This window comes from Girardinichthys multiradiatus, chromosome Y (genome assembly GCF_021462225.1).
Source record: "Girardinichthys multiradiatus isolate DD_20200921_A chromosome Y, DD_fGirMul_XY1, whole genome shotgun sequence".
Taxonomy (NCBI): domain Eukaryota; kingdom Metazoa; phylum Chordata; class Actinopteri; order Cyprinodontiformes; family Goodeidae; genus Girardinichthys; species Girardinichthys multiradiatus.
The window spans coordinates 38,538,779-38,565,620 of record NC_061818.1 but is presented as its reverse complement, the minus strand read 5'-3'; the positions used below and the strand labels follow the sequence as shown (position 1 = coordinate 38,565,620).

The 26,842-nt window shown below is 42.2% G+C and overlaps 1 protein-coding gene and 1 long non-coding RNA gene across 19 annotated transcripts in view; one reads left to right on the top strand and one right to left on the bottom strand.

The window, feature by feature from the left end:
- LOC124864918 overlaps nucleotides 1-26,842 on the bottom strand; it is a 273,328-nt gene that overhangs the window by 18,835 nt on the left and 227,651 nt on the right. For 6 of the 10 annotated variants that reach the window (XR_007037381.1, XR_007037385.1, XR_007037393.1 and 3 more), the window contains one exon: nucleotides 25,648-25,827. The exons of 1 other annotated variant lie outside the window; for it this stretch is intronic. This is a non-coding gene — a long non-coding RNA (uncharacterized LOC124864918). 3 more of the 10 variants (XR_007037383.1, XR_007037386.1, XR_007037391.1) reach the window with 3 other exon arrangements.
- rbfox3a (RNA binding fox-1 homolog 3a) overlaps nucleotides 1-26,842 on the top strand; it is a 367,190-nt gene that overhangs the window by 261,134 nt on the left and 79,214 nt on the right. Inside the window, exon 1 of one of the 9 annotated variants that reach the window (XM_047359875.1) lies at nucleotides 4,864-5,244. The exons of the other annotated variants lie outside the window; for them this stretch is intronic. Within the exon in view, the coding sequence (XP_047215831.1) occupies nucleotides 5,119-5,244 (126 nt within the window). The 5' untranslated portion in view covers nucleotides 4,864-5,118. Of the gene's footprint in view, nucleotides 1-4,863; nucleotides 5,245-26,842 lie in introns of those variants that run through there. 9 annotated transcript variants of the gene reach the window in all.

Here is a 26,842-nt window from a genome sequence, read left to right as displayed (position 1 = left end):
CACAATAAAAAAATATTACATCTTCAAAGTTCTAGGCATCTTCTGTAAATGTGATGGTGCAAACTCTCAAAAAATCCATTTTAATGTGAGGCAGCAACACATGAAAAATGCCATGGGGTAAATACTTTTGCAAGTCACTGCATGCGCAAGGCCGATATGTGTGCATGTTGCCGTTTAATGTCCAGCCTTGCTCTGTTGTGCTGTTCAACCTCTGGTGCTCGTCCTGATGGGGGAGCTGTGTCCATGTTGAAGCAGAGAGAGCAGAGGTGGGAAGGAGCTGCAATCTTAAGATCCTCACCAGCCGGAGCTTCTACTCCGCTACATTCAACAGAGGAATATTACATGTTTTAGTGCATTAAACTTATTTATTACTGTTAAACTGGATCAAACTGGGGCAATAATAAAAATATTAAATAAGTAAATAAAAGAACTCAACGCAGCAGGGGACCTAAGAGGATGTTGCTGCTTATGTAAAAAGTTGATGTTAAAAATTGGGAAAACTATCGGAGCCCAAAGTGAAACAACTTTTAAAACTAAGAAACTGAAATTATACACTTAGAAAAGGTAGCTTAACTTTCTTACAGATGCATTAATAAAGTTGCAGTAATATTGAGAAATGTTTCCGTTATCACGTAGCAGTCTCAGTTTAACAAAGATCTGGTAACTTTTATTGCAGAACTACCAACTAAATCAGGTCTGTTGAATGTTTTTAACAAGTAAAAAATCGATACTAACAGAAGCTGTTCTGGGTGTGGCCTGGCTGTGAAGGCTTTGATTCTCTGACTGGTTTAAACATAAAGGTCTTTGCAGTCTTGTGTTTTCAAAGAGTTTGGCGAGCTTGTGGTTGTTCATACATATTGAAAAAAAAGATCTTAAGAGCAGCCCTGGATTCTTCCAGACCAATTTGTAGTCTAGAATGTCCAACATCTCGGATCGAACTGGTCGTCATGCGTTTGAGAAACGATTTCTCTTCCGGCAGAGAAAGTTGGCAAGTTAAAAGTTAAAATGTCTTTAACAGAGGTGGGATTTAAAAACTACAGAACTTCTTAGTTTATGGTGGCAGATAACTGCTCCTTCCTAAAGGTTATAGAGACTTTTCAGGTGCATCTCATTATAATAGAACATCAATGAAAAGTTAATTTGTGTGAATAATTCATGTCTGTCCTTCATAATACAACACTAACTTGATATACTTGAACACTGATTGTTTTCCAGCAGATAATCATTAAAATCCTACACAAAAGGTTTTTGCAGAAGAAGCTGGCTGTTCAGTATCCAAAGATATAAATAGAAAGTTAAGAGGAAGGAAAAACACTGGTAGAAAAAGGTGCAGATGCAACAGGGATAACTGTAGCCTATAAAGGGTTGTGAAGGAAACTCCATTCAAGAGTTCAACAAGGACTGCAGCTTGTGTCAGAGCTTCAAGCCACACTTGGCCTGCACCAAAAACAGCCCATATTCATGATGTGAGCTACAACTGTGACTCTCCTTGTCTTAAGCCACTCCAAAACCAGAGACTCAGAAGAGTTTTTCCTGGGCTAAGCAGAAAAAGAACTGGACTGTTTCTCCGTGGTCCAAAGTCCTCTTTTCAGATAAAAAAAGTAGTTTGCATTTCATTGGGAAAGAGTGGAGATGAACAGAATACAAGTTGCCTGAGGTCAGGTGGGAAGTTTCCACAGTCAGTGACTATTTAGAGGAGCCATGTCATCTGTTTGTTGGGGACCTAAACCAGCAGAACCACACACTGATCTCCATGCCACGATGCAATGATGGACTAATTCATGCAAAATGAGCCCACACCAAGTACTCAGTGCAGATACTGTACAGAACATGAACATTTGTATCTAGCATGAGATTTCCAGGAGTTCAAAAAACATATTTGATTGTTTTGTTTGCAAGGCACATATGTGCATCTAAATAAATTAGAATGTCATCGGTTCAAAACGTTTTACGGTACGCAGACACATTGCACATATGGTTATGTATTTTAAGTGTTTAATTTCTGTTAATTTTGATGACTCTGGTTTATGGATAATGTAAACCCAAAATACAGTTTCTCAGAAAACATGAATATTACATTAGATTAAATGATTTTTAATATAGAAATGTGGTCCTACTGAACAGCATGTGAAAAATAAAAACCTTGTATAGTTAAAAAGAAGGCGGAGGCATCAACCTGCAGGAGAGAGTTACTGAATAAAACTGTTAGATCTGGAAGACATTTTTGTTGTTGTAATAATAGTTATTAATTATTTTCCAGCACATGAAGCATCACTGATCAACATCACAGTTGAACAGTAAAAATATAATCAATTTTACAAATTCACTTTAACTATTTTTGCAGCTGAGCTGACGTTCCTCTAATCATGTTAGTTTTTGTACCTTTCCCGAAGCAGCTGAGGGGATGTTGCTTACAGAGTTAAAGAAAATAAACGGTCATCCCTGCTGATGATTAGTTTGAGTGTACCGGTATTGATCAACGGTCACACGATGAACAGAGGAGGACCGGAATGTGCCGCCGATCGTTTGGGCCCCATTAGTCGCCGCTTGTAATGCCTGTGATTATTGCTTTCAGGGTGTGTGGTGGCTTTTTACTGCTAAAACTGCTGTTTTTGATTTTGATTTTTGATTTTGGAAGAGCACAGCAACGGATCTTGTCTCACTAAAACTCCGTCTTGAACACAGAAACATTGGGGGATAATTGAGAGGAGATTAAACCCAGATTTAAAAGCTTGTAGCGTGCACACACCTGCTAAGATGTGCACACATGTACACAACCCTGCCTCGGGGGTGAATCCTGTTCTGCAGCCGGCCGGTTAACACGTGCTCAGAAAATGCATGCTACAGTCGAGGTGACAGTGATGATGATGGTGACTGTGGTAATAATGATTATGCTGATTATTACCAGCCTGCACACAGCAATGTGGTGATTGCACGACACCCAGAAACAGAAGATGATGAAGAACGATGGTAAAAATTATGATAAGGATCACCCCTTCTTTTAGTGATCAACTGTGAGCTGTTTGCGGTTGTTGTTCATCTTTCTTTAATTGGCAGAGCTGCAGTGTGGGGAGTTAACTGAGGATATCTCTGCTGCGTTTGAGGGCTTTGATTTCACATGACAAAAAGAAAAAGGCACAGTTGAGAACATTCCAGCAACTCCCTTTGAAGGGAGTGATCTGGCAGTGCTCATTTGAATTATTAACTGGGTGAGAAAGACAGACGTGGTGGAAAAAAGGGAGCAAATGAGCGAGAGACAGAAAAACACACAGACGGACAGACAGGGAGATGGATTCCCATCTTTAGCAGGCAAAGCGCTCAGCCTAAACCAGATCAGATATCTGTGATGACTGATCTTCTGCATCAAACATTCAGGCCAATTATTCCCAACCAGAATGTATACTTGCAAGACGGCTGCTGGTGAGCTGATCTTTTATTTGAGTTAATGGTGTTCTATTATGGGGTTACTTTTTTAAGAAATGTTTGAATGAATAAGTAACTACAGTCCAATCGTCACCCTGCTGCCTGCTTGTTCACTCTGCAGAGGGAGTGTCCCAGGGAAAGTCAATTCTCCGATGAGAAACACCCTGTTATTACTGTCGCTGGAGCGTAGAAAGTCCAGGTAACAACAAAAAGACAAGAGAGACTGCAGATGAAAGCTGTGAAACAAGATGTTACAACGGCAGCATTTCACCAAAAATGATCCTGACAGATGTTCACTTTAGCATCCAGAGCACAGAGGCATGTTTAAGTTGAGTCAAAGAGATGGTGCAGAATAGTCCATTCTGTGCAGCCATTCTTCTGGCTGTGCCATATAAAGATAACATCCATGTTTAAACACAGCCTACAGAGCTCAGATGAATGAGCGCAACACCAGAAAGAAAATGTGGACAGTGATTCAGAGGCTAAAAATACGCCACCCTAAAAATGACATAAATCTTAGTAACTGGCTCACTCTGCAGCCCTCCTTTTAAGCCTTTCTCTTGGTTCTGGGATCTAAAGATGGAGCCTTGTACTTTGTGCATATTCCTGAAGCCCACATGGACATATTTGTGATTTTGGCCTTGATGAATTAAACATGTCTCGACTATATTAACAAGAATTACAGGCTCAGTGGTGGCGACACCTTGTTGTACCCTGGTGGTGACCTGTGGTTCTCCCGACTCTGCTGAGACATCACGGTTATGAAACCAGGTTGGATCAGTTTCAGGAAAGCCTCTCCTCCCGAGACTGGTCACCAAACTGATGCACAATGTAATGAAGCTGTCTTCTGCCCTCTCTTTGTCTGCCTCTGTTAAAGCTGTATCAAACAGAATTAATCAGGGAAATGCATTAAAAGGAATCTCCAAGTTGTTTTTCTCATACGGTAAAGCTTGCGCTACAGTGCATGTTTAGCTGGTTGAGTGTTTACAGCTCAGTGGATGCAGAGGGATGTCACGACTAGGCCTAACGCGCTGCTTTCTTGTTTTCATGCATCTAGTCCTGCCTTCATGGACATATCTGCCATACATGCATGTCCTTGAGTGCACAGGGTGAGGAGTGGGAGGTGGTGCTGGCCACTGAGTATGGGGGGGCAATTAAAAGGCAGCATGCAGTGTCCCACAAGGTGCTAATGCCCAGGATCAGCTGTTCTAATGTTCACATTCCCTCTACCATTCAGCCGGCCCGTTTGATGTATGAATCCACCGGAGACTTCATCAGCACCCCAACCCCCCCCATCCTCATGTTACCGCCACCTCTTTCTTACCCCCACCCTAACCTACCCAACCCCTAGTCGTCTCTCCAACCCCTCCTCCTCCTCGGCTTGCACAGAACCTCCCCTTCTGTGTCTGAATGCTTATGTTGGCTTTTATCGCACACAAAGTAAACAGAGTGGAGGCAGCAGGGATAGTGAGAAAGAGGCAGAGAGAGAGCAGCAGCGATAAAGGTGGAACATGAACATTGTCTGCGCGCCGCTCGCCTCCGTGCCGCATCTTCAATAGAGACACAAAAGCCAGCAAAAAAAGGAGAATTTTAAAAGGCGAGAGGAAGGCAGGGGGAAGGAAGTGATCCGAGGAGAGAGAGTGAGTGGGAGCCAGAGGAAAGAAAGAGCGAAGAGCGAAAGGATCTCCCTGCTAAATGCGCAAAGCATCCCGTCACCCCACGCTGAGCTCCATGGCCAACTCAGGCTGTCTGCTGCTCTCCAGCTCCGGGATGCTGCCTCACTCGCTCCAGTGTCCCCCCGCGTTCCTCTACCTGCCAGAGGTAAGAATGAATGAAGCTCGCTTCTCCCTCCTCCTCCTCCTCTCCATCCGTCCTCTTTCATTTCTCTGTGCGATTCTCGGCAGCACGTGATAGCATCGCTCTCGCTTTGTGTTGTTACCCAAAGTGCTTTTACTCCCCCCTCCCTCCCTCCCACGTAACCCTTGACCCTCACCCTACCTTTTGTGGAAGGAAGAAAAAGGGGGAGGGTGACGCTTAGAAAGTGTTTAATTTTCCCCACTGAAGCATCCGGCTCTTCCTCTCTCCGCTGCCCTCCTTTTTAGAGTGAAATTAAAGCGGTCAATTACTGTGACGTGGAGTCACGCAGTGTTTGTGTACATCCCTCGTTTCATGACTCATTGTGCTGGGAAACGTTTCCTCGGCCAGTTTGCTGCGAGCTGTCTCCTTTTGGCTGCTCTCACTTTTTACACTTAGCTGTGTGAAACATTTCCTTAAAAAATTCTTTCTCATCTTGACTTTTATGTGCAAATGGCTGCCAACTTTTCCTTCAGCGGTGTATTAAACAGAAACTATCTAGTGCTGCATGCTTCTGTTCGGTTGGTGATGGCAGATTTTTGTTATCATACACTTTCATTTTAGTTTAGTGTTTTTGTGACACAAATGTATGTGAATGTTTTTCTTATTCCATGTTTTAAAAGGTGACACATTGTTTGATTGTTTGAAGCTGAAACTTCAGGCCTCCAGAATGTGACCACCACAAGAAAGCACTTTGAATAATTATATCTATCTGTGCAAACCAACATTGATTTTTCCATCTTTTTTGTTCTCCTCCTTTGGAAATTGATTCTGCCACTGATCTCCTCATTTTGTGAAGCCCAAAGGCTGCAATTTTTCAAAAGGCAGGTGAAAAAATCAACAAGGTGACTCCTCGGGGCCGTGTGCCTGTCTGTCTGCTGAATTATTCACATGTTTTAATTCAGCGAGTTGGGGACGGGGACCGCCGTTAGTGTTGGGATAATGGGAGGGTGGCTGGATGGGGGTCGAGCGTCCAATTCCGGTTTTACTGCCGGCCGCATGTGTCGCAGTAAACAGTGTGTTGCTGCAGTGATTGAAAGGGGAAATAACGGTGAAGCTGCTCCAGATTGAACTCCTGCTTCCCTCATTTTGAACCATTCCCCCCCCTCAACATCATGGTAATGGCTTCGACGCCCTCCCACCCATCTGTCCAGAGCGGGCACACCCTGCCGGCCAGGCGGAGATGTGGGAAGTACCAGGTGCCACCAACTGTAAAAGAGCCAAAACCATCTCAACAGTTTTGTTGTCCCTTAATGAAATGAAGCTTCCAAACTCGTTAGTTGGCGTTGGGAATTTCTGTCTAAAAGAATCTGTCTCCATGTCTAAAAACGTTTCATGATTCTCCCTACATACCAGTTACGCTGCTTGTGTATTGTGGCTCCTTTCTTTTATATGTTAGATATTTGTGTAAAAGCTCCCTAAGCCCCTTCCTACCTACCTGTAAAAATGGCAATGAACTGAGTGAGTTTAGGTGGGTTTACCTTCCACTACATCCCTGTTACTCCCAAATCCTCAGGATGCCACCAGTGTGTGTGTGTGTGTGTGTGTGTTTACATCCAGTCCTTTAAAAGACCGAGACAGCTGAAATTGAAACTTCCTGTGTGCTATTTTCATGAAACATCCCTTTCTGTTTCAGACCCCTTTCATGTCTCAGCAGCTTTTGTTCTTTGGCCTCTCATGGATCTTTTTTCTTCTTTCCGGTAAATCCTCGCCCTGCAGCGCTGAGAGGGGAAACAACCCTCTGAATCACACTGTGGTCAGCGTCCCGTCTCCTCCTCCCCCTCCCCACCGCCTCCATCTCCTCCTCTATTCCTTTCCCTCCCGCATCACCCATCATGCTGCCTGTGTTCCCCCTCCTCCCCCACTTCCTCCCCTCGCCACAGTGCAGAACTGCAGCATCGGCTCATGTAAGATGACAGCCAGTGAACAGAAGGGGAATAGATTGAGGTGATAGCCTCTGCCTCACAGTTTGTTTGCATTTCAAATAAGACACTATATTAAGTTGGGCTCCGAACAGCTTTGCTTATTATGTACCAACATGGTGCAGTGTGATATCACAATAAGAAAGGACTTTATTACATAAAAGATTAGCACAGCATACCTTGGCTTTATTTGTGAGCAGCAGTGTTTGGGTGTGTGTTTCCGGCCAGTTTACTTTGATGATCTTTGTAGTCGACTGCGGCGCGTATATATCTCCCCTAAATGTTTGTTTTTATTAACACGAGGAGCGGCTCGCTGCCTTTTGTTGCGAGAATTGTGGGCTCCTGATTACCAGGGAAGAAACGTGAAGGGACCTTCAGTTAAACCACCACTCTGGGTGCCAGCCTCATCCCTCTGCAGGATGATGTCACTCTTCTTCAACCCTCGGTTTGGATTGTGGAGGCTCGTTCCGTGAGTTATGGTGCTGGATATTGAGGGAGTTATGAATTACAGTGTGCTGAGGCTTTTATGGGACGCGCTGCTCACTGCCCGCTGTAGGCCTGTATTAGAGTATAAATTTATTTATGCTATGCGCCGAAGCTGACGGGGTAACTCAGGTTTGCTCCTGCTAGTTAGTAGCTGTCTTCAGAGTCATAAAAACATGGCATCTCATGGATTTTCTATTTACCAGGCGCTGGGTGGGCATATGGCACGGCTCGTAAATGTAACTCTATTATCTAAGACGATGCTGATGGGTGGGAAGCATGGTGTTACTTAAGTCTTGTTATTGTCTCCATGCCACATCTCTCTCTCCGTCTTTCCCACAGACTTATCTCCACATCTTACATTTTCTAAAATTGCCCTCCTTTGCTTCGTAATTGGATTTTCTATCGTGGCATTCCACTCTGCCGATGTCTATTGTTGTTCTTGCATCCATTGATTTTTTTTTTTTTTTTTGTGGCTTTTTCTGTCTGGCTGTTTTGAATCCCTCACCCCCCTTCTTTTCAACTGCATGCAGCTTCGGTGTCATCCTAAGTGGTTAGGTCACTGAGAAGGGGCGATCCCTTCATGTCGGTGGATCCTGGGAGGAATTGCCCTGACTCTCTGGTTTCACCAGCATCCACCTCCTCCTCCTCCGAATCTTTTTACACATGCTGATCTCTTTCTTCCAACTGCACTGGTACAATCTCACACACACACACACACACACACAGATAGATCCGGTTAAGGGTGAGGGACTGCAGTGAGGGGAGTTCTGGGAATACTTGTGACACTTGATCCTACCTCCCACAGCGCCACCATTCAGGTATTGAAGGGTTCAGGTTGGAGCCCTCCTGAGGACCAACTTAACACAAACCCTGTAGAGCTGGATCCTTCCTGGGGGATAATTATTGTGGAAGAAGTTGTACTATTGGCAGCAGTAAACGGAGATGCTTCCACTAACTGGGGAGACTTAATATGTTTTGGGCCAAACACAGACTCCTGTGGGTGCTCTGAAGTTCAGGCCCTGGACTCCTGATCAATAGTTCTGGTTCTTTTGTTCTTGTTTCATGTTGATCGTCTATAAACTATGTTGACTTAAGGCTGCTGATCTTTTATATTTTGTCAACTGAACAAAACAACTCTGATAATATTTATTAGTATTAGTGCAAAGAAATTCACAGATCTCCTTTTTTACCCCAAATCACTTAAAACCTTTATTTAATCGCTGACAGCCATGCTGCATCATCACCATAAACATGGCTTCCACTCAGTCTGACATCACTTTTAAATAAACACGACTACAATAAGTGTGTCTCTTTCTTGGAGGAAAATTGTGATGACACCAAATTTTACAGTTTTTAACAGTATAATAAAAGATAAAACAGGAAAAAACTGATGAAACGCCCAATTTTTTAATTCAAAATCAAATTTCCAGAGTTCTCAGTCCCTGTGGCAAATTTTTAAGAATAAACAGAAGTTCTCTATGAAATTACTGTAGATGTTTCGACAGAAGTCAGGCTTTAAATATCTGGGATGGATGGATGGATGGATGGATGGATGGGTGGGTGAATGGATGGATGGATGGATGGGTGGATGGATGGGTGGGTGAATGGATGGATGGATGGGTGGATGGATGGGTGGGTGAATGGATGGATGGATGGGTGGATGGATGGGTGGATGGGTGGGTGGGTGAATGGATGGATGGATGGGTGGATGGATGGGTGGGTGGGTGAATGGATGGATGGATGGATGGGTGGGTGGATGGATGGATGGGTGGGTGGATGGATGGATGGGTGGGTAGGTGGATGGATGGGTGGATGGATGGGTGGGTGGATGGATGGATGGGTGGGTGGATGGATGGGTGGGTGGATGGATGGATGGGTGGATGGATGGGTGGGTGGATGGATGGATGGATGGATGGGTGGGTGGATGGGTGGGTGGATGGATGGATGGGTGGGTGGATGGATGGATGGGTGGGTGGATGGATGGATGGATGGATGGATGGATGGATGGATGGGTGGGTGGGTGGATGGATGGATGGATGGGTGGATGGATGGGTGGGTGGATGGATGAGTGGATGGTGACAAAAGAATAGATCGATTGATGATAGAGTAATTAATGGAAGAATAGATGTAAAATGAAAACTATTGGCAGAAAACTGAATAGATGGATAAATGGAAAATAAAAATCTAAATGATTTTAATAAAAAAGATCTAAAAAAAACACTTTAATAAAAATTCCCTAATTTCCAAGACTTTTCCAGGCTGTAGAGGAACATGGATTTGATACAGTTTTAGAATTATTTCTAATAAAAATGAAGGAAAATAAACCAGAGTCAAACCCAGGTCTTATGATTATTTCCTTTTTGTTGCATTGTTATAAACACTGTGTTTGAAATATTCCCATTATATCATGAGACAAACACCGGGTTTGTTGTTTATTTGCAGTCTGTTTAGTTGAGAGCAATTCACTCAGATTCAATCAGACATAAATAAAAAAAACAACAAAACTTTAAACCCAATTTCATGGGCTCCAGAATGTCCCTCTCAATATGTTGTGTGTTTTGGTGTGAAATCATTCAGAGTCTCTCTCCCGCCCGCTGTTCAGCTGTTTTGTCCCTTAAACAGCTGATTCATAGCAGCATAACAAAGGCGGAGGGGACTGATTGAAATGTTTTCTCACTTTTCTCTGCCCCGGAGGAGAATTGTAAATCACAGCTCAGTCGTTTATTTTGAAATTTCATTTGGTGTGTGAGCGAGTGCCGCCTTGTTCTTCACAGAGACTTCACAGACAGACTGCTAGTGTGTGTGTGTGTGTTTTTTTTCTTAAGGCTACCCAGCGTCTTACTCCACTAGACCTTTGTAAATGGAACAAAATTAAATTTGTTCCCTGTATAGACGAATGGCACAAACGGTGCAATAGGTTTACTCGCTAACAAAGGTTTTTCCACCGGGGGGTGGGGGCTCTGACTGAGCTTTTAATGTGCACCTACATATTTGAGCTGACGTGTCTATATTTATGTTGGTACCTGTGGGGAATTCTTATCATCTGGAGGTGGTGTTTGTGTATGCAGCCTGCTGTGCGGTGCATCAATAGATGTGTGTTTACATTTTGCCAATAATGCTAAATATCCCCCGGTCATTAATGGTGAGCGTTAGCTTGGAGAGCTCCTGTCTATTCTCTGAACCTGTGGTGTCAGGATATTAGCATTCACAGAGCTGCTGGTGCTAATATACTCCACTTCTGGAAAACAAAGCTGCAGTTGCAGATGGCCTCACCTTGCAATAATTATAAACCTGTTTCGTTTTTTTTACATGGCAAATATCTAATGAAGCTTTTAATTAACATCAGTGCTGAACATTAAATGTTGCACACCTCATAGGACGGAGGAAAGATGAAGCCACAGGAGATGTTTGTGTGCTTATTTGATGGAAAGAAATGATCCAAGTTATAAATTCAGGTCTTATCTTCCACCTTAGCTCAGAAACAGAACCGGCCCAGAGTTGGATTTGGAGACTACTTCCAGATTAGGTCATCATACAGCACATATATAGTTTTGTTGGATATTTAACACCACTGGTTTATGGTTTGTTTGTTTAAAAAGGACCAATTTAGCTGGGATCTTACAAGTTTCAGTAAGTTAAGTGAAAGACTTTCAAAATGTTGTTATGATGTCAATGTTTGGATCTTTGCGAATTACAAAAATGACTTGGGCTACCACAGGAGCTTACATAAATTTACCTTATATAAATTAAATATAATACTGACTTAAGTTACTCCCGTCCTTTAACAAGACACTGAGCCTGAACACCTTCAAGCACAATAAGCTACATCACTATTATTGTCAACAGGTTTCAACCAACTACTGAAATCTTTGTTCCCAATCCAAACCTTTTTAAATACTAACGTTTTCATTGCAAAGAGCTGGGAATAGATAACGAGAAAGATCTTTAGTGTTTTCATTCTCTAAAGAAAGTTCAATAAGCCAGGTAAGGTTCTAGGAGTAGAACATCTTTCAGGGGTTGGCTGGGCTGTTTGATGACCCGTATTAACAGCTTCGTAATTTTGTCTAAGTGTCAAAATGCCCCAAATTTTCATCCAGGCTGAATGAACGCTGAAAGAGTATTTCTGAAAAGGAGTTGTTTATAAACGCTGACAACGACTGCTACATTTTTATTATTTTTTTTGGCCTGTCCACTTGACTGCCTGAACCAGATGTGGACTATCATGCCGTTAATTCCCTGAAATCAAAACTCTGCCCTGACACTGTCAGGAAACCCGACTCGTCACACCGTCTGCCAGAGCTACCAGGACAGGCAAATATAAAACAGAAATCTTGGTTAAATAAATTTATCCAGCAGTCAGGATTGAGCGTCAAAGGTTATTTACGTGTGCTTACAAGCACAGAAAATTATTTATATCTAGATGTAACTGAATTTGCAGTTTGCATAAATATGAACCCAGCACACAAGCAGGAGAAATTATTAAACTAATGACATTAAATTATGTCATTAAATTAAACAGCTACCAACTATCATGATTTTCTTCTGCATCATCATGACATTTGTACATTTCTGTTATTTTAAAGAGATCTTAAATCTAATAAAATTCTTAATTACTTTTTAATTTAATATTTAAAAACTTTAGAGCAATTTTTAAAAATAGTCTTTACTACATGAACCTAACAATGATTCAGAAGTTTTGAGATCTATTTTCTATGAGAGAAGCTCTTGGGTTCCCCCTGCTGGCCTGGCTGCTTGGTTTGTTTATACCTTTGGCCTGGTCTTCTCAGAAGCTTGCTTCTCCTGGAAGCTTCTTCATGCCACACAGTGGAGAAACATCATCTCTCCATTTGGACTCCACATCACTTCACACTCAAAGCAGCAGAAATTACAGTAGTGCAGTTTAATCATATCTCCGTCCTGATAAATTTAGGCCCAAAGCTGCAGCTTAGTTTGCCTTTGCCTTGGGCCGGCTCATCTCAGAAATGTGCTTCTCCTGAAAGCTGCTTCAGGCCAGAAAGACAGGGGGAACAACCCCTTCCTGTATGGACTCCCCATCACTCGTCACTCACATGCAGCAGAGCTAACCCTGCAGTGGAAACCGTCTGCAGCATCTTTTTGTTTCCCTGCGAGGACCTAGTCTGACCTGAGGTTAGGGTTTTTTTAATTCAACAAATGGCACGCTAAAATGCCTAAGCAGTCAGAGCAGCTTGAGTCCAATTATTCCTTTACTGCAGTATCTTAGCCAGCTGTGATTATTATGTTTATAATGTAGTGTCACTCTCATACTGTCCTTCAAGCATTCTTCCCGCAGCGGGATCCTCTCAAATGAGACGTATTACCCTGTGTGCTGAGTTAACAGAGTGGCCGAACGACTGAAAGCAAAAAAAAAAAAAAAAAAGCAGGCCATTAAAAGCACCGCACCTTTTTATCACCAGCAGCTTAATGGCAGTGGCGAACAGCAAAGCATTATTCCAGTTGTGCTCCTGCAAGTCTGTTTTCTCCGCTGCCAGAAGGCATGCTGCTTCTGCTGCGGCTGACAAATGGATCTCCAGGCCAACACTGAAGTTTTGTTTTTCAAAAGGTCATTATCTGTCTTCATCAGAGCAGGGGGCTCGTTGCATGGGAACCAGGATGGGGGAAATAATTTTTCATATGAAAAAGTAGAGGAAGTTTCTTTTCCTCCACCTTTTCCTAATCCTAGTATCATTTTTTGAAGAACAGCATCTGAGATATGTGTTTGACTACTAAGAAGCACCCTGGGTCGCCTTCAGAAGAAGATCAATATTTGAACTCTGCTGTTGTGGGTCAGCATGTAGAGGTATATAAAATTAAATGGGGCTTGAAATTGATTTCAAATTCCCCTTGAAAAAGTCTACAGGTATTCTGAGATGAAACTGAGAGATGAGGTTGAGCCATGCAGAGCAGATGACCTCCAACCAGGCTTCTACATATAATTATTTTTGTTTCTCCAAATTAAATGAGCCCTTTTATTATTGTTATTATTTTTATCATTATTTCAGACTGCAGAGTCGGGGGGTGAAGCTGCAGTAATATAAAGTAATAGCTGTGGTTACTTTCACATCTCCACTGGCTGCTCCCTTTTAAACTGGGAAACAAGCGACTATGGGGTGGACTTAAAAAAAAAAAAAAAGCACCTCAGTCGTAGTTAATCTTAGCTCCGTGTTGCATGATCAAAAGCAGATGAAAAAACAAAATGCAGTGGAAGCTCACACTTTGTTTTCTCTTTGTCCTCGCAGGCAGCCAAACAGGTATCCTTCTGATTACTGAGGTTCACTTTGTGAAATGGATAAGAAAGGAAAGAAGCTCAAGTAATTTAGCTCAAATCAGCGTCCTCCTCCCTCCTTGCCTCCCTCCTCCTCACTTTTCCTCCGCTCAGATGGAGAGTCTAAATATCACTGCTTTCTCTCGCAGCAGTTTGTTAGTGGAGCACGCCTCTGTGTTTTTCTAAAATCATCTATCAAGGTGAGATCTGTGGGAAAGAGCAGCGCCTCGGGCTTCCTCTCCGTGTGCTTATGAGGTTTTATTAGGTCCCACAGGACCACTGCTTTTGTGTGTATTAAAAACAAATGGAACTTACAAATTACACATTACAGCCTCCACAGGCTCATGCATCCACCTTTCTGTGTGTGTGTGTGTGTGTGTGTGTGTGTGTGTGTGGTGGGGGGCAGAGGACATGTGTGGCCAGTAAATGAAGGAATGTGCTTATTGCAGAGAGGTGGCGCTAGCAGCTCTGCGTGAGTTCTGCAGCCGTGGTGTTGCTGTTAAAGGCGGGTCACTACTTTTTCTTACCTAATTTTATTGTTTTTGGCCTAGATTTATTGTAAAAAATATTTCCCATGCCACATGTGCTCAAAGAAATGCTATTACACAGGATAAAGTATTATTATTTTTAATTTTAATACTTAATATCTTGCAAATGTTTTCTGCATTAAAATAAATGAGACAAATACATGCATGTCTGTAGAGCCCTGAAACCCTCCTCACTTTTAGCTGCACATGGATAGAAAAAATTTAGTGGATGAATAATTTTCATATGAAAGAGTTTCAAAAATGCATTTCTGTTTTTATAAAATCCATAACTTCACAGAATGAAATTTTTAAATTTCTCAGTTGAATCCAAGTCAAGTTTACTTTAGATAATTGGATATTTCTACCAGGCTGATGCCTTTTGTATGCATGCTGCTAATTCCAGGAGATAGTTTCTGCCTCATGGAGAAAAACTGACATTTGGTAGAAAAGGAGAGGAACAAAAAAACTAAGCCCAGTGTTTTCAAAAGGTCTGGTTCTAGTCATTTTCTGTTCTAACTACTGAATTGGATTTGTTGCATATTTCTCCAGACAGGATAAGCCGAGAAAAATATGACGTAGATGTATATTTAGACTGTATTCCCTGTCCTGTTGTCCTGTTGATGATGAACATACATTTTTAACAAAGGTTTGTCTTACAGTTTTACATACAGGAATGATTGCTACGTCTACTTCATCATGTCTGAGTTTACCAATTTAGAAACGGCTTTCTTGGTTTTTATAGTTACTAACTAAAGACACACATGTAGGTCAGGTTATAAAACAATTTAAAACTGTTTAGATCCAATTACTTGAACCATGACAACTATAGAAACATCTGCAGGGCCTACCTAGAGTGATTTTACATTAAAAAAAATGAATGTTTACAGAAATATTTTGGAGGTTTAAATTTTGATTCGTGGAGATTAAAGTCTGGAAACTTAAATGTTTTTTCCAAATGTTACAATAGTAAAATTAAACTTTCACATTTTTCCATCTTATTTAAGACCCAGCAGGAACTCTGGATAATAGTTCAATTATTAATATCAGTGAACTGTTCAGCAAAGGAGGAGAGCTGTTTTTAGCAAATGTTACGTTCGGAGACCCGCTGGAGAAGTGCTGCAAAGGGATTGTAGCTTATTTTGGTGTGTTTGGCTCTGGAACCACGGGACAAAAAAAGATTAATGGAAAAAGTAACGGAAGCAAGTTGATCTGTGAGTTCAGAGCCACACAAGACAAAAAATATGTTTAGACCACAAATGTTGAAAATTAAAAGAGAAACCAAGAAGTCTGATATGACTGAACACCCACTCAGTTATTTACAATGTTGTTTGTGGAAGATGAATAGTTTTAACACTAAAAGATAGATTAGAATGGCAATAAGAAATGCAGATTGTGTAAAATTGGCTGTCACCTTAGTTTTCATTTCCTCTTCACCTTATCAGGCTGGTTCCTCAAGTAAAAAACATAAGCACACGATGAAAGGCTGCAGGACTGGAGTATGCATCAGTTTTTTAGTGTATGCACAGTGAAATTATCTCCAGTTAGTACAGAGATTTATGTTTTATAAGAGACAGAAGTTATAGATAAAAGTCAAGTGATGTTAATGTTGCAGAGTCCAGCTGCACTGCAGAAGTCCTACGAATTTTCAACATTTAGAACAAACCAAACTGGCAGTCAGAGCACAAAGTTTAGCTTCCTGATCAGAGAGCTATTTATTGAAGCAAAGAGAGAAGTCAGATGTCTGAGTAAGTAAAACTGTCTCCCTTTGAAATTTCATTGTTCAAGTTTTTAAGAACATTTTTGCCTCAGAGACACAAGAAATACAACACAATAAATCCAAAGATTGATCCAGTTTCTATTTGAGATTCTGAGCAGTTTCTTTTCAGCACAATTGAGTCAATTTACCATCGGTATCGCAAGTATCTGCATGGTTAGAGACTACAAAAATTGTCTTAAAAAAAGAAAAATATTAATTCCACTTTGGATGAGCCACACATTACACACAGTCGAGGCTCAATGCGGATGAGGATTTTCCATTGCCCACCCTTTCTATTCATCCCCTTCCTTCTAATTTAATGACTCAGAATTGTAACTCCAACGTTGTTATCATTCAGCAATAGCGAGTAATGAATAGCAATTAAGGTTTTCAAAGGAGGGAGTAAAGCTTGAGAGACGCTGCTTTTCACCCAGAGATGTTGAAGCGGTGCTGCTGGTGGAGAAAGGCTCTAATTTATCCATCCAGCTGTTTTTGGTAAATAACTTTTTTTTTGTGTGTGTAAACACAAGTAATCGTTCTAATATCCAACACATTCTGGCTTCCTCAATGAACTGTAATAAACGGTAATAAATTGCTCTGCACATTTTGCCCAATGATTGCTCTTTCTGAGGCCAGGCAACAAAGTGCTAATTAACTGGATATGAATGAAATTCTGGGGCAGCACGGCACCAACGGCGGGGGGAGACAAATGCGATTTGGTTCTGTCATGAGCGAGTGGAAAATTGCTGTGTAAATTGGAGGTTGTTGCTGCAAAGCGTTTTTCTGTGTGCTTACATTTCATGGGTGAGAATCCAATCTCACAGGACAGCATGTGTGGACTGCCCTCTCTGATACACTCCACCGTCCTCCACCTACTCTGTGATAGTGCTCTAAAAGCTTCTCCAAATCTCTCCACACACACTGCTGGCGACACAGAGAGACACAAACACATATTTTAAAAGGTAAAAGCGATTGTCAGGCCCAAGATGAGGATGAGGAGGGGGGTGAAGATGTAAGCAGGGAACGCCTGGAAATTTGACTCATCTTCCAATTCACCAAATTCCCTCGACGTTTGATTTCACACAACGTAAAACAGAGCAAATTCTAACTGTCACACTTGTTCCCTCCTTGTACTCCTCTTTCTACATATTTGCATGTGCTTTTAGCTGCGTGTAGTGGCCACTTGAGTCAGAAAATTACCCCCGCTGCCTCTTCCTCCTCCTCCAGACTCGCTCATTGTCCGTTTTCGCTTCTTTGCACTTTTTCATCTGTCTGCAGTGGCCGTTTTTATCTATGGATGCGGGCAGTTCGGGGGGAGAATTACGGTGACAGAGCCATGGAAATGATAGGCCAGCAGTGAGATATCTCTGCCTCATAAATTCTACATTGCTCAAGATAATTTACGACGGGAGGTTTGTGTGCGTAAGACAGACAGTGCTCCACGGTATCCATCCACTCCAAAGCCTCCATTCACTTCAGCCCTGCAAGTGCACTCGATTTATCGGATTTATTTTCTCTTACGTTCCTCTGGTTTCCAAAGCATCACTTTGAATGATTAGGATCATTTTTTTTTTTCCCTCTCACCTTTTATTTTTTGCTCTGAATATGCCTGGGTATTATTTGTTCTGTCAGGATTATTACAGATAAAAGAGCAGACTAATAGATCTTGTGCGGCATGTCTACGGCTTTACGATTGAGAGGCCTACACCGTGAGGGATTCTGCCATCAGCAAAGGTCATCAGCTCCCCTGATTGTGAGCTATGTGTGTGAGGCCAGGCCAGGAGGCAAGAGGGCTCAGAGATTAGGGATCAGTCTCCATGAATATGTCTTCTTCAGCTCTTTGCATGAATGAAACCAGATGACTTTCAGCCAATTTTCCCACATCACATTTTGCAATTATATGTTTCTTCTGAAAATGTAACTTTTCCTGGTGGCTAATACTTTCTTGACTTGACGTTTGGGTCTGCGGCAGACGGTTTGGATTTGTTCCTTTAGAAGAGTCGATTGACAGTCTGCCTCATTTTTATATTCATTTATTGTTAAGAAATCAGCTTGTGGTAACTCATTTTACCCAGCAAATTATCTTTGGATTTTAAAACTCCAGACTCTAAATTTCCTGGAGTTTCCACTCAATTTTTGGTTCAACCTGAAGAACATTTAATGATGGTCCACAGAAGACAGAAAGCAGGTAACAAAAGTTCTGGAGGGTTCTTATCTGTTTATGTGAATTTAAGCTCTTCAGCTTCATGATTACAACATATAATATTCATTAAGGTAAACAATGTCCCTAATTAGAGTAAAATAGGTAGAGCTGCTCATTCCCTGGAGTGTGATCCCAGCTGTGATTGACAAGTCAGTCCAAAAAATGCAATGATTAATAAAAACCAGATCTATGTCTATGTTTTATAAATATGTGGAATGAAACTAGACCCTGTGTTGGGCATTTTTTAATTCATTAATCTTGACTTTTAGAAAATAGGATGGTAAATAAAGTCAGGAAACCGAAATGCTTTTTTCATACATATTTTCTGTTCCATGCCTATCCAGACGTGGAAAAAATTAGAACAAATGTCTTTCCAAGGTTGCATGGGAACGTTGGATGAAACTATATTTCCATATGGCTAATAATATGGATATAAGATACAAGAGATGCAAACACAGCAAAGGTAATTTGTCTGGCCAAACATCCATGTTTGTGGGAACTGGACTTTTAATTCTAATTTGTAAACTGGGAAAAACATGCTGGTGCTGTGGGTCAGTTAGAAGCACTCCTGCTTACATTTATTATCTCCTGACCCATCAACCCTCCTGATTTTCAATTCAGACTCTGAGATGGATAATAAATATAATATGTACAAGAGTAGAAAACAAATCCTAAAATTTGATTAAGACAGTGACGGACACACTGCTGGTTGCATCTGAAAAGGGAAAATGTGTTCTGTCAAGGATGTTTCTGCCCCAATAAGTCAAATCGTGTATAAATGTAACGAACACCCAAATTTGTCTATATTTATTTTCTTATTTTTATGTGGTATTAAAAATTTGTACACTTCTGTGTCTGGATTTTAATATAAATCTGTATTAGATTGAACTGTATAGGTACAAAACTGGACTGTATGTGATTTGGACCTCCGTTGTCCCATAAGATGAGTTGGCCCTATATGAACAAACTGAGCTGAACTGATATTAAACTGCTCAAGATTTAAATTCTAATTTCATGTAATCTATAATTTATTTATTGTTGAGACCTTCAAGTAAGTAGAAAGAAGCTGTTTGTCAGATCCTAGTGTCGATTTATTATATGATTCATATAAACGGACAAATTGTCTTTTAACGTGTTCCAACTCAATATAGATTTCTTCATTTTCTTAGTTTTGCAGATTCAAATGTTCTGATATTTTTGGTAGTTTGTTTAAGTTTAAACATTTGTAGTAAAGTTTCCATACATTTTTGATTTGTGGTCTGTATGCTGCAAATGCCAGACACTATAGGAAAAAATAGCATTCATTAAAACGTTAACTTATTAATACAGCACACACTTCTTGTTTCGAGTAAAGACTCTGCAGATCTTTAGGGCTGATATGCTTCTAGTGAGTGCAACCCTAAATGATCTGGACATTGTTCTAAACAGTTTTCAACTGTTTTCTGTGTCTTAGTCGCACTTTCATACTAAGCTGCCATCATCAAGCTTAACTTTAAGTCTTGATATACCAGAAGGTAACACTGTGGTCATTTGCTGCACTGTTTTTATATCATTGTGAGCACAACCTGGTGGTTTGAGCTTTAACTTTTATGTGTTTGAGACATCCAGCGAGGTGTTAGTTTGACTACAATGACTCCTTCTTCTTCACACCAATTCACTGACAAGACTCTCAGTCCTCTTCGAAAGGACATTTATCTAGTGGTCAGTGTACCTCCTGCTGTATTTAGTTCAAGATGATGGCTGCAGGCCCCGTGGCAACAGAAGTTTATAACTCAGCACTGAGTTTAGATTTTAAGGGTTTATTTGACTTGAGCGGCTCTTTATATGTAAAACCTCACTTGGTCTTTTCCAGTGTCAATGTCCTGCTGTCTTCCACCAAGCTGATTTACAAAATGGACGTCTTAGCAAGAAGAAACACCCTAGGGGGCCAAGCAGAGCCTGGCGGCCCTCAGGAATCACGCTCCAGATCATCATGTAAACCATTGGCTCAGAGGTGTAGAAGCTGTGCGTCAGACGTATGTTTGTGTTTGTAGAATCCTCTGTGGGGTTTCCAATCAGCGCCGCTATTCCTAACACGACTCTGATGTCAACGCACCTGCTTATTGCCACAGCATACCTGTGTCGTTTTAACTAGACAGGATGCACAATGGAAGCAGACAAGGCTCTTTCACAGGGGAGTTAATCTAATCTACTCGCACTCAACTTGGACATTGGCTGTCACTGACGTGCCTGCGTCGTCTCCAATAAACCAGGTGAAGGCAGAGCACTTTGGCTGCAGCTCTGCAGGTAACTGGGGCTGGCACTCTGCTGGGCTTTCATGTTAACCCTCCCCGGGTTCCATCCAATCATTAAACATGAGCGTTCATTCTCAATTTGGGGCTCCTCTTCAATTCAGTTACTTTTTCTGTCGTCTTGTTTCAGAAAGGCAACCGTGATGCCGCTGACAGCAGAGGCTTCCAAAAATATGTACCCGCTTGTGGCTGCAGTGTTGTTTTGTCAGGCGTTCTGAGGCCTAAAACCCCACCAGGAGGCAGATGTTAACACACCTCCTGCTTCTTCTTTCCCCTCATGCTGCCTGTAAAGGTGTGTGTGCACACAGGTGACGAGTTAGTGCTTCAAGTGCTCAACAGCAGGTTATTTCCTCTGAACCAGGGCCCTTATTTAATGGTAATTGTAGCAATTAGCATGTGAATGAGGTAAGAATTGGATAATAGAACTAAGATAAATATTGATGTTAATTCACATCGGTGAAATGGTGTTTATGTGTGCGTGTTGGGGGGTGCGGGTGCATAAGTTCCCGTAAATTTATCCCGAACTCTCATTTGCATGCATTAAAGCTGGAGCAATTAAGACCTAAAAAACACATCTACGCTGCTGATGTTGTTGAAAATAAATCAATTACTTTTCTAAGGCGACCGTGTCATATCAGGAAGAAAGTATTTACAACTTTCTCCCCTCAGCCTTATTTGCTTTGGTGAGTGAACCAGTAAGCAGCTGCTAGGAAGGTTGAATGACATCCATCATGTGTCTGACAGCTGACCTGAGGATGAGGCTCTTCATTCTGACTTTGTAATAGCAGCAGCTTCACTCACAAAATGAGACAGATGACCTTGCCGGGTCCATTTCGTAGGTTCCCCAAAGCTCGCTCATTGCAGGTGTATAACAGGTGATGGGACCGTGTCATTTTCACTGCAGAAACATGGTGGTAGTTAAAGGGGTGAAGGGAAGAAAATGGCGAAGACACAGCGCCCATTTTTCCAAGGGAAAAAGACTTACTGGCATACTAGCAATGGCTGATGCTGGGAGGTAAACAGGGTCTTGGTGGGCTGCTGGGACCAAGAGGGATTAGGGATGGAAGTAAAAGAAAGCACTCCTTGAAGCCGATTACCATCTGGACGTTGTGTAGGAAAGAGCCTCTTCAACCCCTCATGAATCGTACTAAACATTTCCAACATACGCTCCCACCTGAAAATATACCCCAACATTCACGAGTCGCCCTTGTCCCCCCTTCCCCACCCTGTCGGCTCTTTGTGAAGGAAAAATGTGAGACGGGGAAAAAAAGCAAAGGGAAGAGTGCAGTGCCAGGGGCGGGCGGTGGAGAAAACCTCATTTCTTCCGGCGTGCTGCAGCGAGTGGGTTATTGAGGTGGCTGTAATTTGATAAGGAGAAGAAACTCAATGGACTGTGAGCAAGTCAGCAGTTTGAGGCCAGTCACATTTCAGATGTGATGTGGAGGAGGCGGTGGTGATAGTGGAAGGGCGAGTGGCAGGGTTCCCAGACACTGTCGGCTTTTGCTTCTCTTCTGCGAAAAGAAACTTAAAGAAGAGCTATGTTTATCCTCCTCAGGTCCAATTGTCTCCAAATCTGAGTCGGAGGTGCATTCCCAGGCAGATGGGCCATACACATTGGTCTGATCAGTCTAATCTGCAGATCTCCCCACCAAAACCCCTTCCCCTTTTTATTTCAAGCGCTCCCGCCTTTATCCCCACCTTTCCCTCCGTGCTCTGAATTTTAACTCTCCTCACAAAGTCACTTTTTGTTGTTGTGGCTGTTTCTCACTTGCTAGATAAGAGACACAAGTGTGATCAGCGGATCCTTTGAAGTTCCCATAAATAATCGGGCGGCGTGGCCTGCTCCGGAGCCCTCAGCTTCCAGTTCAGATCAAAGATTAGCCTCACGTCGGCCTCAGCCCTGGAATAAAGCACTTTATTGGATTCCAAAAGCTGGGCAGGCAGGCCCCCTTCCTCTCTCACCCAGGGTCCCTCGTCAGACACAAGGCCCGAAGACTTTCACACGCAGCCTATTGAGCTGTTTGTCCTCCCAGGATCCACAAGAAAGAGAAAACAAGAAAGCCTGAACATTGCTGACTTTTTAATCAACAGCACGTTCAGAGGCAATCAGCAACCAAGGCCTGATGTCTGAGAAATCTCTTTGTGGAAAAAAATGGGACAGAGGGATTTTTGAAGTTACTGTTAAACAGGCTGTAAAATGCTCCCTCAGACCTGCGGGGCTTTTGGAAGTAGTCAGAGCTGTTCACACATGAGCAGACTCCCTCATCTGGCTGAAGGCAAAGTAAATCTGTGGCGCAGTGTGTGAGAGCGGAGGTCCACCATCTGAAAGGTCGCGCTGGCCTTCTCTGGCTCGTTGTCACTCATATCTGGATGCATACTCCAGGTTAGAAACCTGCCAACAGCAATCAGGCGTCTGAGCTGGTGTGTGTTGTTAGCCGCTTATAGATGCGGCTCGCTCGGCCTTTTGTGAGGGGATGAAAATTGACGTTCCCTACATTTTAGATTGCTTCCAGAATGACGTGGCTCATAGGGGCGGTGAGGGCGGCTTCGAACCCTCTGAAGTATCTTCTTCCGTGTACCTCCCACTCACAACCTTTCAATAAGTGTCGCGCACCACTCAACAGTAAGAGTTATTGTCAAGACTTTACGGGTCTACAGGAGCATCAACAACACTGTGTAAAACATTAACAGGCCTGTTTAATATCCTCATCCTCCGTTGCTGCGACTCTCCTTGCATTGCACATTTTTGACAATAGGTAATACTCAAATCGCTCTTGCAGAGCCTAAATCCCCATAAAAACACATCTCATCATGGCAACTGTATTCTCCGGGGATTTGATGCTCATGTCATGAAAAGCCATACTGTGCGAAGCACACAGTAGCGCCCACGCACAGATTAGGCTGGTCATACCAGCTCTCTCTGTTTTTACATTCCTTTCTTTGATTTTTTTTTTCCATTCTTTTTGAAATATACTTGGTAAACAGCTGAGGATTGTACCGAGGGGACGGCTTTTATGGGCAACAAAAAAAAAACTCCTTCGTGCTAGATGGAAATTGTTTCAACCTGAGAAGCTGTTCAGAGTTGTACAATGAAGAGCTGACTGAGCCAAAGATGAGATGAAAAATAATTCTGTCAGCAGACACTTTCTCCTCACATCACCCCATTGCTCTCCTAATTGATAAATGATGTCCGTTGGTTTCATCAAGGTCAGCGTACAATTAAAACTTTCACGATTTATCAGCTGAAGAGCAGAAACCGGAATCAGCAGGGATTGATGTGTGATGACTCGAACGTGTAGCCCGTGTAGGTTTTGACCTGAGCGGCTCACCTAGGACACGCTGTGTTTCACGACGTGGCAGACATGCAGGATTATTCTGTTGTTGCACAACCGGTCCATATTTCAATATATGCTAATGTTTTTGTTTCTGCCACTGTGGCTTTTTGTTTTCATGCATCAGCTAAATGAGAGGAGACGTCAGTTTAAGCTTCCTGCAGAAACTTTACCAGAGTTTTCCCAGAAATCTTCAGAAACCATTATAGTTAAATAATTTCCTGTGCTGTCTGTCCACATAAAATTGGAATATTTTAATAGTAGTAAAGAACTTTTTTAGAAAATGTCTATTTTTTCTACCCTAAATCCAAAATACTGGAGTTTGCCAAACGTGTGATGCAGTGACATCTAGTGACACGAATAGCAAACTGCTACCAAATAAAATGCCAGCTAATGGCAGAAAAGGCCCACTCATTCTCTTCTGGTGAATGAGTGGGCCTTTTCAGTGATGCTGAGATGTCTGGTTTTGATCTGGTTATAGATCATTTCAGGATGATCCAAGCTTGCAAAATGAGGCTGAAGTAATAATAATAATTTATATTTAGATAAACTGTAATTTACAGGCTTGCTGCACATTTTTATTTTCAAACTCAAATCTTAAGATTTTTCACCCAGCATTTGGGCCACTTTTTTATGTGTGGGGGCACAAGTGGCCTTTATTTTGTAAGTTGACTGACAGGAAATCAGGTGGAGAGAGAGGGGGAAGTCATGCAGCAAAGGTCAACAGGCCTGGACTCGACCCCTGTGCCACTTGTAATGACAACAAATATTAAGCAGATGGTGGTACACTGAAGCAACTTCCACATTTTTTTAGACTGTGTAAGAATATTGAATTTATAGAAAGATATATACAATTTTAGATATAAAGAAATAAAAAAAAAATAAAAAAAACTTTTCTTCATCTTCCAGAAATAAAATTTAAATAATCGGACCAATGAGTTTTATTAAAAATCCTAAGGAAAAGTAATTTTTTTGTCTGGTTTGAGGTCGGATTACTGCCGCATCCTAATCTGAGAAATTAAAAGAAGCACATGTCCTCCATGATTGGCTGTGAGATAAAAACCAGGATCATATCTGCTGTAACATGAATTCAAAGATCCTGGCAGCTGTGAAATGGGAAGCCATGCTCTGCCAGGCCAACACAGTCAGGATATAGCCTCCAGTGCTGTGCTTTTGGGCGGATTTCCATATACAGAATCTGCTTTACCTTTGCATATGAATTAAAAAGGTCATTACAAAGTCTCCTTTTTGATGTCTGAGTAATAAATAATATATATAAGCTTTTGCAAGATGTGCTCTTTCAAGTCCTATCTGAGGATCTTTTCTTAATGTATGCACTACATTACTGTGCATGCACATCCTTTGGTGCACATCCCCCATGCATACTCGAGACGTATGTTAATGACTTTAATGGGCTGTTCTGTTTCCATTTAATCAGAATCTAAGTTCTGGGATACAGCTGTGTGCTCAGTGGTGTCAGGGAATCGTGTTCAGGCCCAGCTGAAAGCCAGCATCCCAGGGATGAGACTCAAACGGCGGCTTGATTGCACTCAGCTAGGATGTGTAGAAGGAGAGGTGTCAGGTGAAGTTTAATGTTGGTAGGAGAGAAATCTCAGCGTGAGAAAGAAATATGAGAACTGTGCTTGATGTGTGGCAGCTGAAGTCTTGCAGCGTTCACCTGAGATGCTTGGTGGATGTTTGACGACGAGACGTTTTTTTTGGAGTTCCACATATGCCCTGGGTTTATGGGCTGAAAAAGAACAAAAGACATAAATGCATTTTGCTGATATTCTATCAACTGTAATGAGTTTCATCAAATTTCAGTGTTTACTTCTGTTCATCTCTCTGTTCCCTTGCCTGTTTCCCTTCTATCCTCCCTGCGGTGTTTCATTGGCTTTCCCTCCTCAGCGCAGAGCAGCCCATCTAACTGAACCTGATACTGAGATTTGTGCAGCTAATTCCCTGCACTCACACAGCTCCGTGTGGTGTCATAATTGGCACACCATTGATTTATGTCTCCTCTTACAGCGCCCTGAATGGCTGATGAGTCGAGCTTCCTGTCATAATAGGCCTTGTCCAGGCCTCTTGCCACTCGGCTGCTCACCACACTCCTTCCTGTCCTCAGCTATGTGTTGTGGCTGAAACTCGCCTGAAACTATGTTAATTTCCTTTTTACATGGGGACAACATGGGACAAGCACTCGTATATTACCTTGTAGTTAATAACGTTCTTTACATTTCGGGTCTTTAATGGGATTTGAAACCACATTTATCCACGTTGCCCCAGCTATGCTACCCAGTAATTACATTGCAGTTGTCTCGTAATGTGATGCAAGACTACACTAGAGGTTAATGGCTTGGCACATAGATTTTTCTTTTATTTAAAAATGAGAATCTTTATCAGTGTAACCCAAGCTAAACCCAGGGAGCCATGCTGAAGTGCGCTCTCTTTCTCAGGCGAACCAGCAGGAGACTCTGGCGCCTGCTGGGAGCTGGCTTCTCCCCAGGGGCTTCTGTAATCTTGTTGTCCCACAGTGGGGAATGCATATGGGGGGTGGAAAAGGAGGGCTACATCCCCCCGAGAAGCTGCAGAACCGCTTGGAACGCTGTGCACCATCTTCCCAACAAACTCTGCACTCCCAAAATTCTCTAAGTAAGCAGTAAAGGTGCATAAGTCATCACAATCCCCCCTTGCAGACTCTGCCCTTATCGATTTGTTTGTTAGATCCAAAGAGAGAGAGAAGGAAAAATAATGCGGCTGATGAA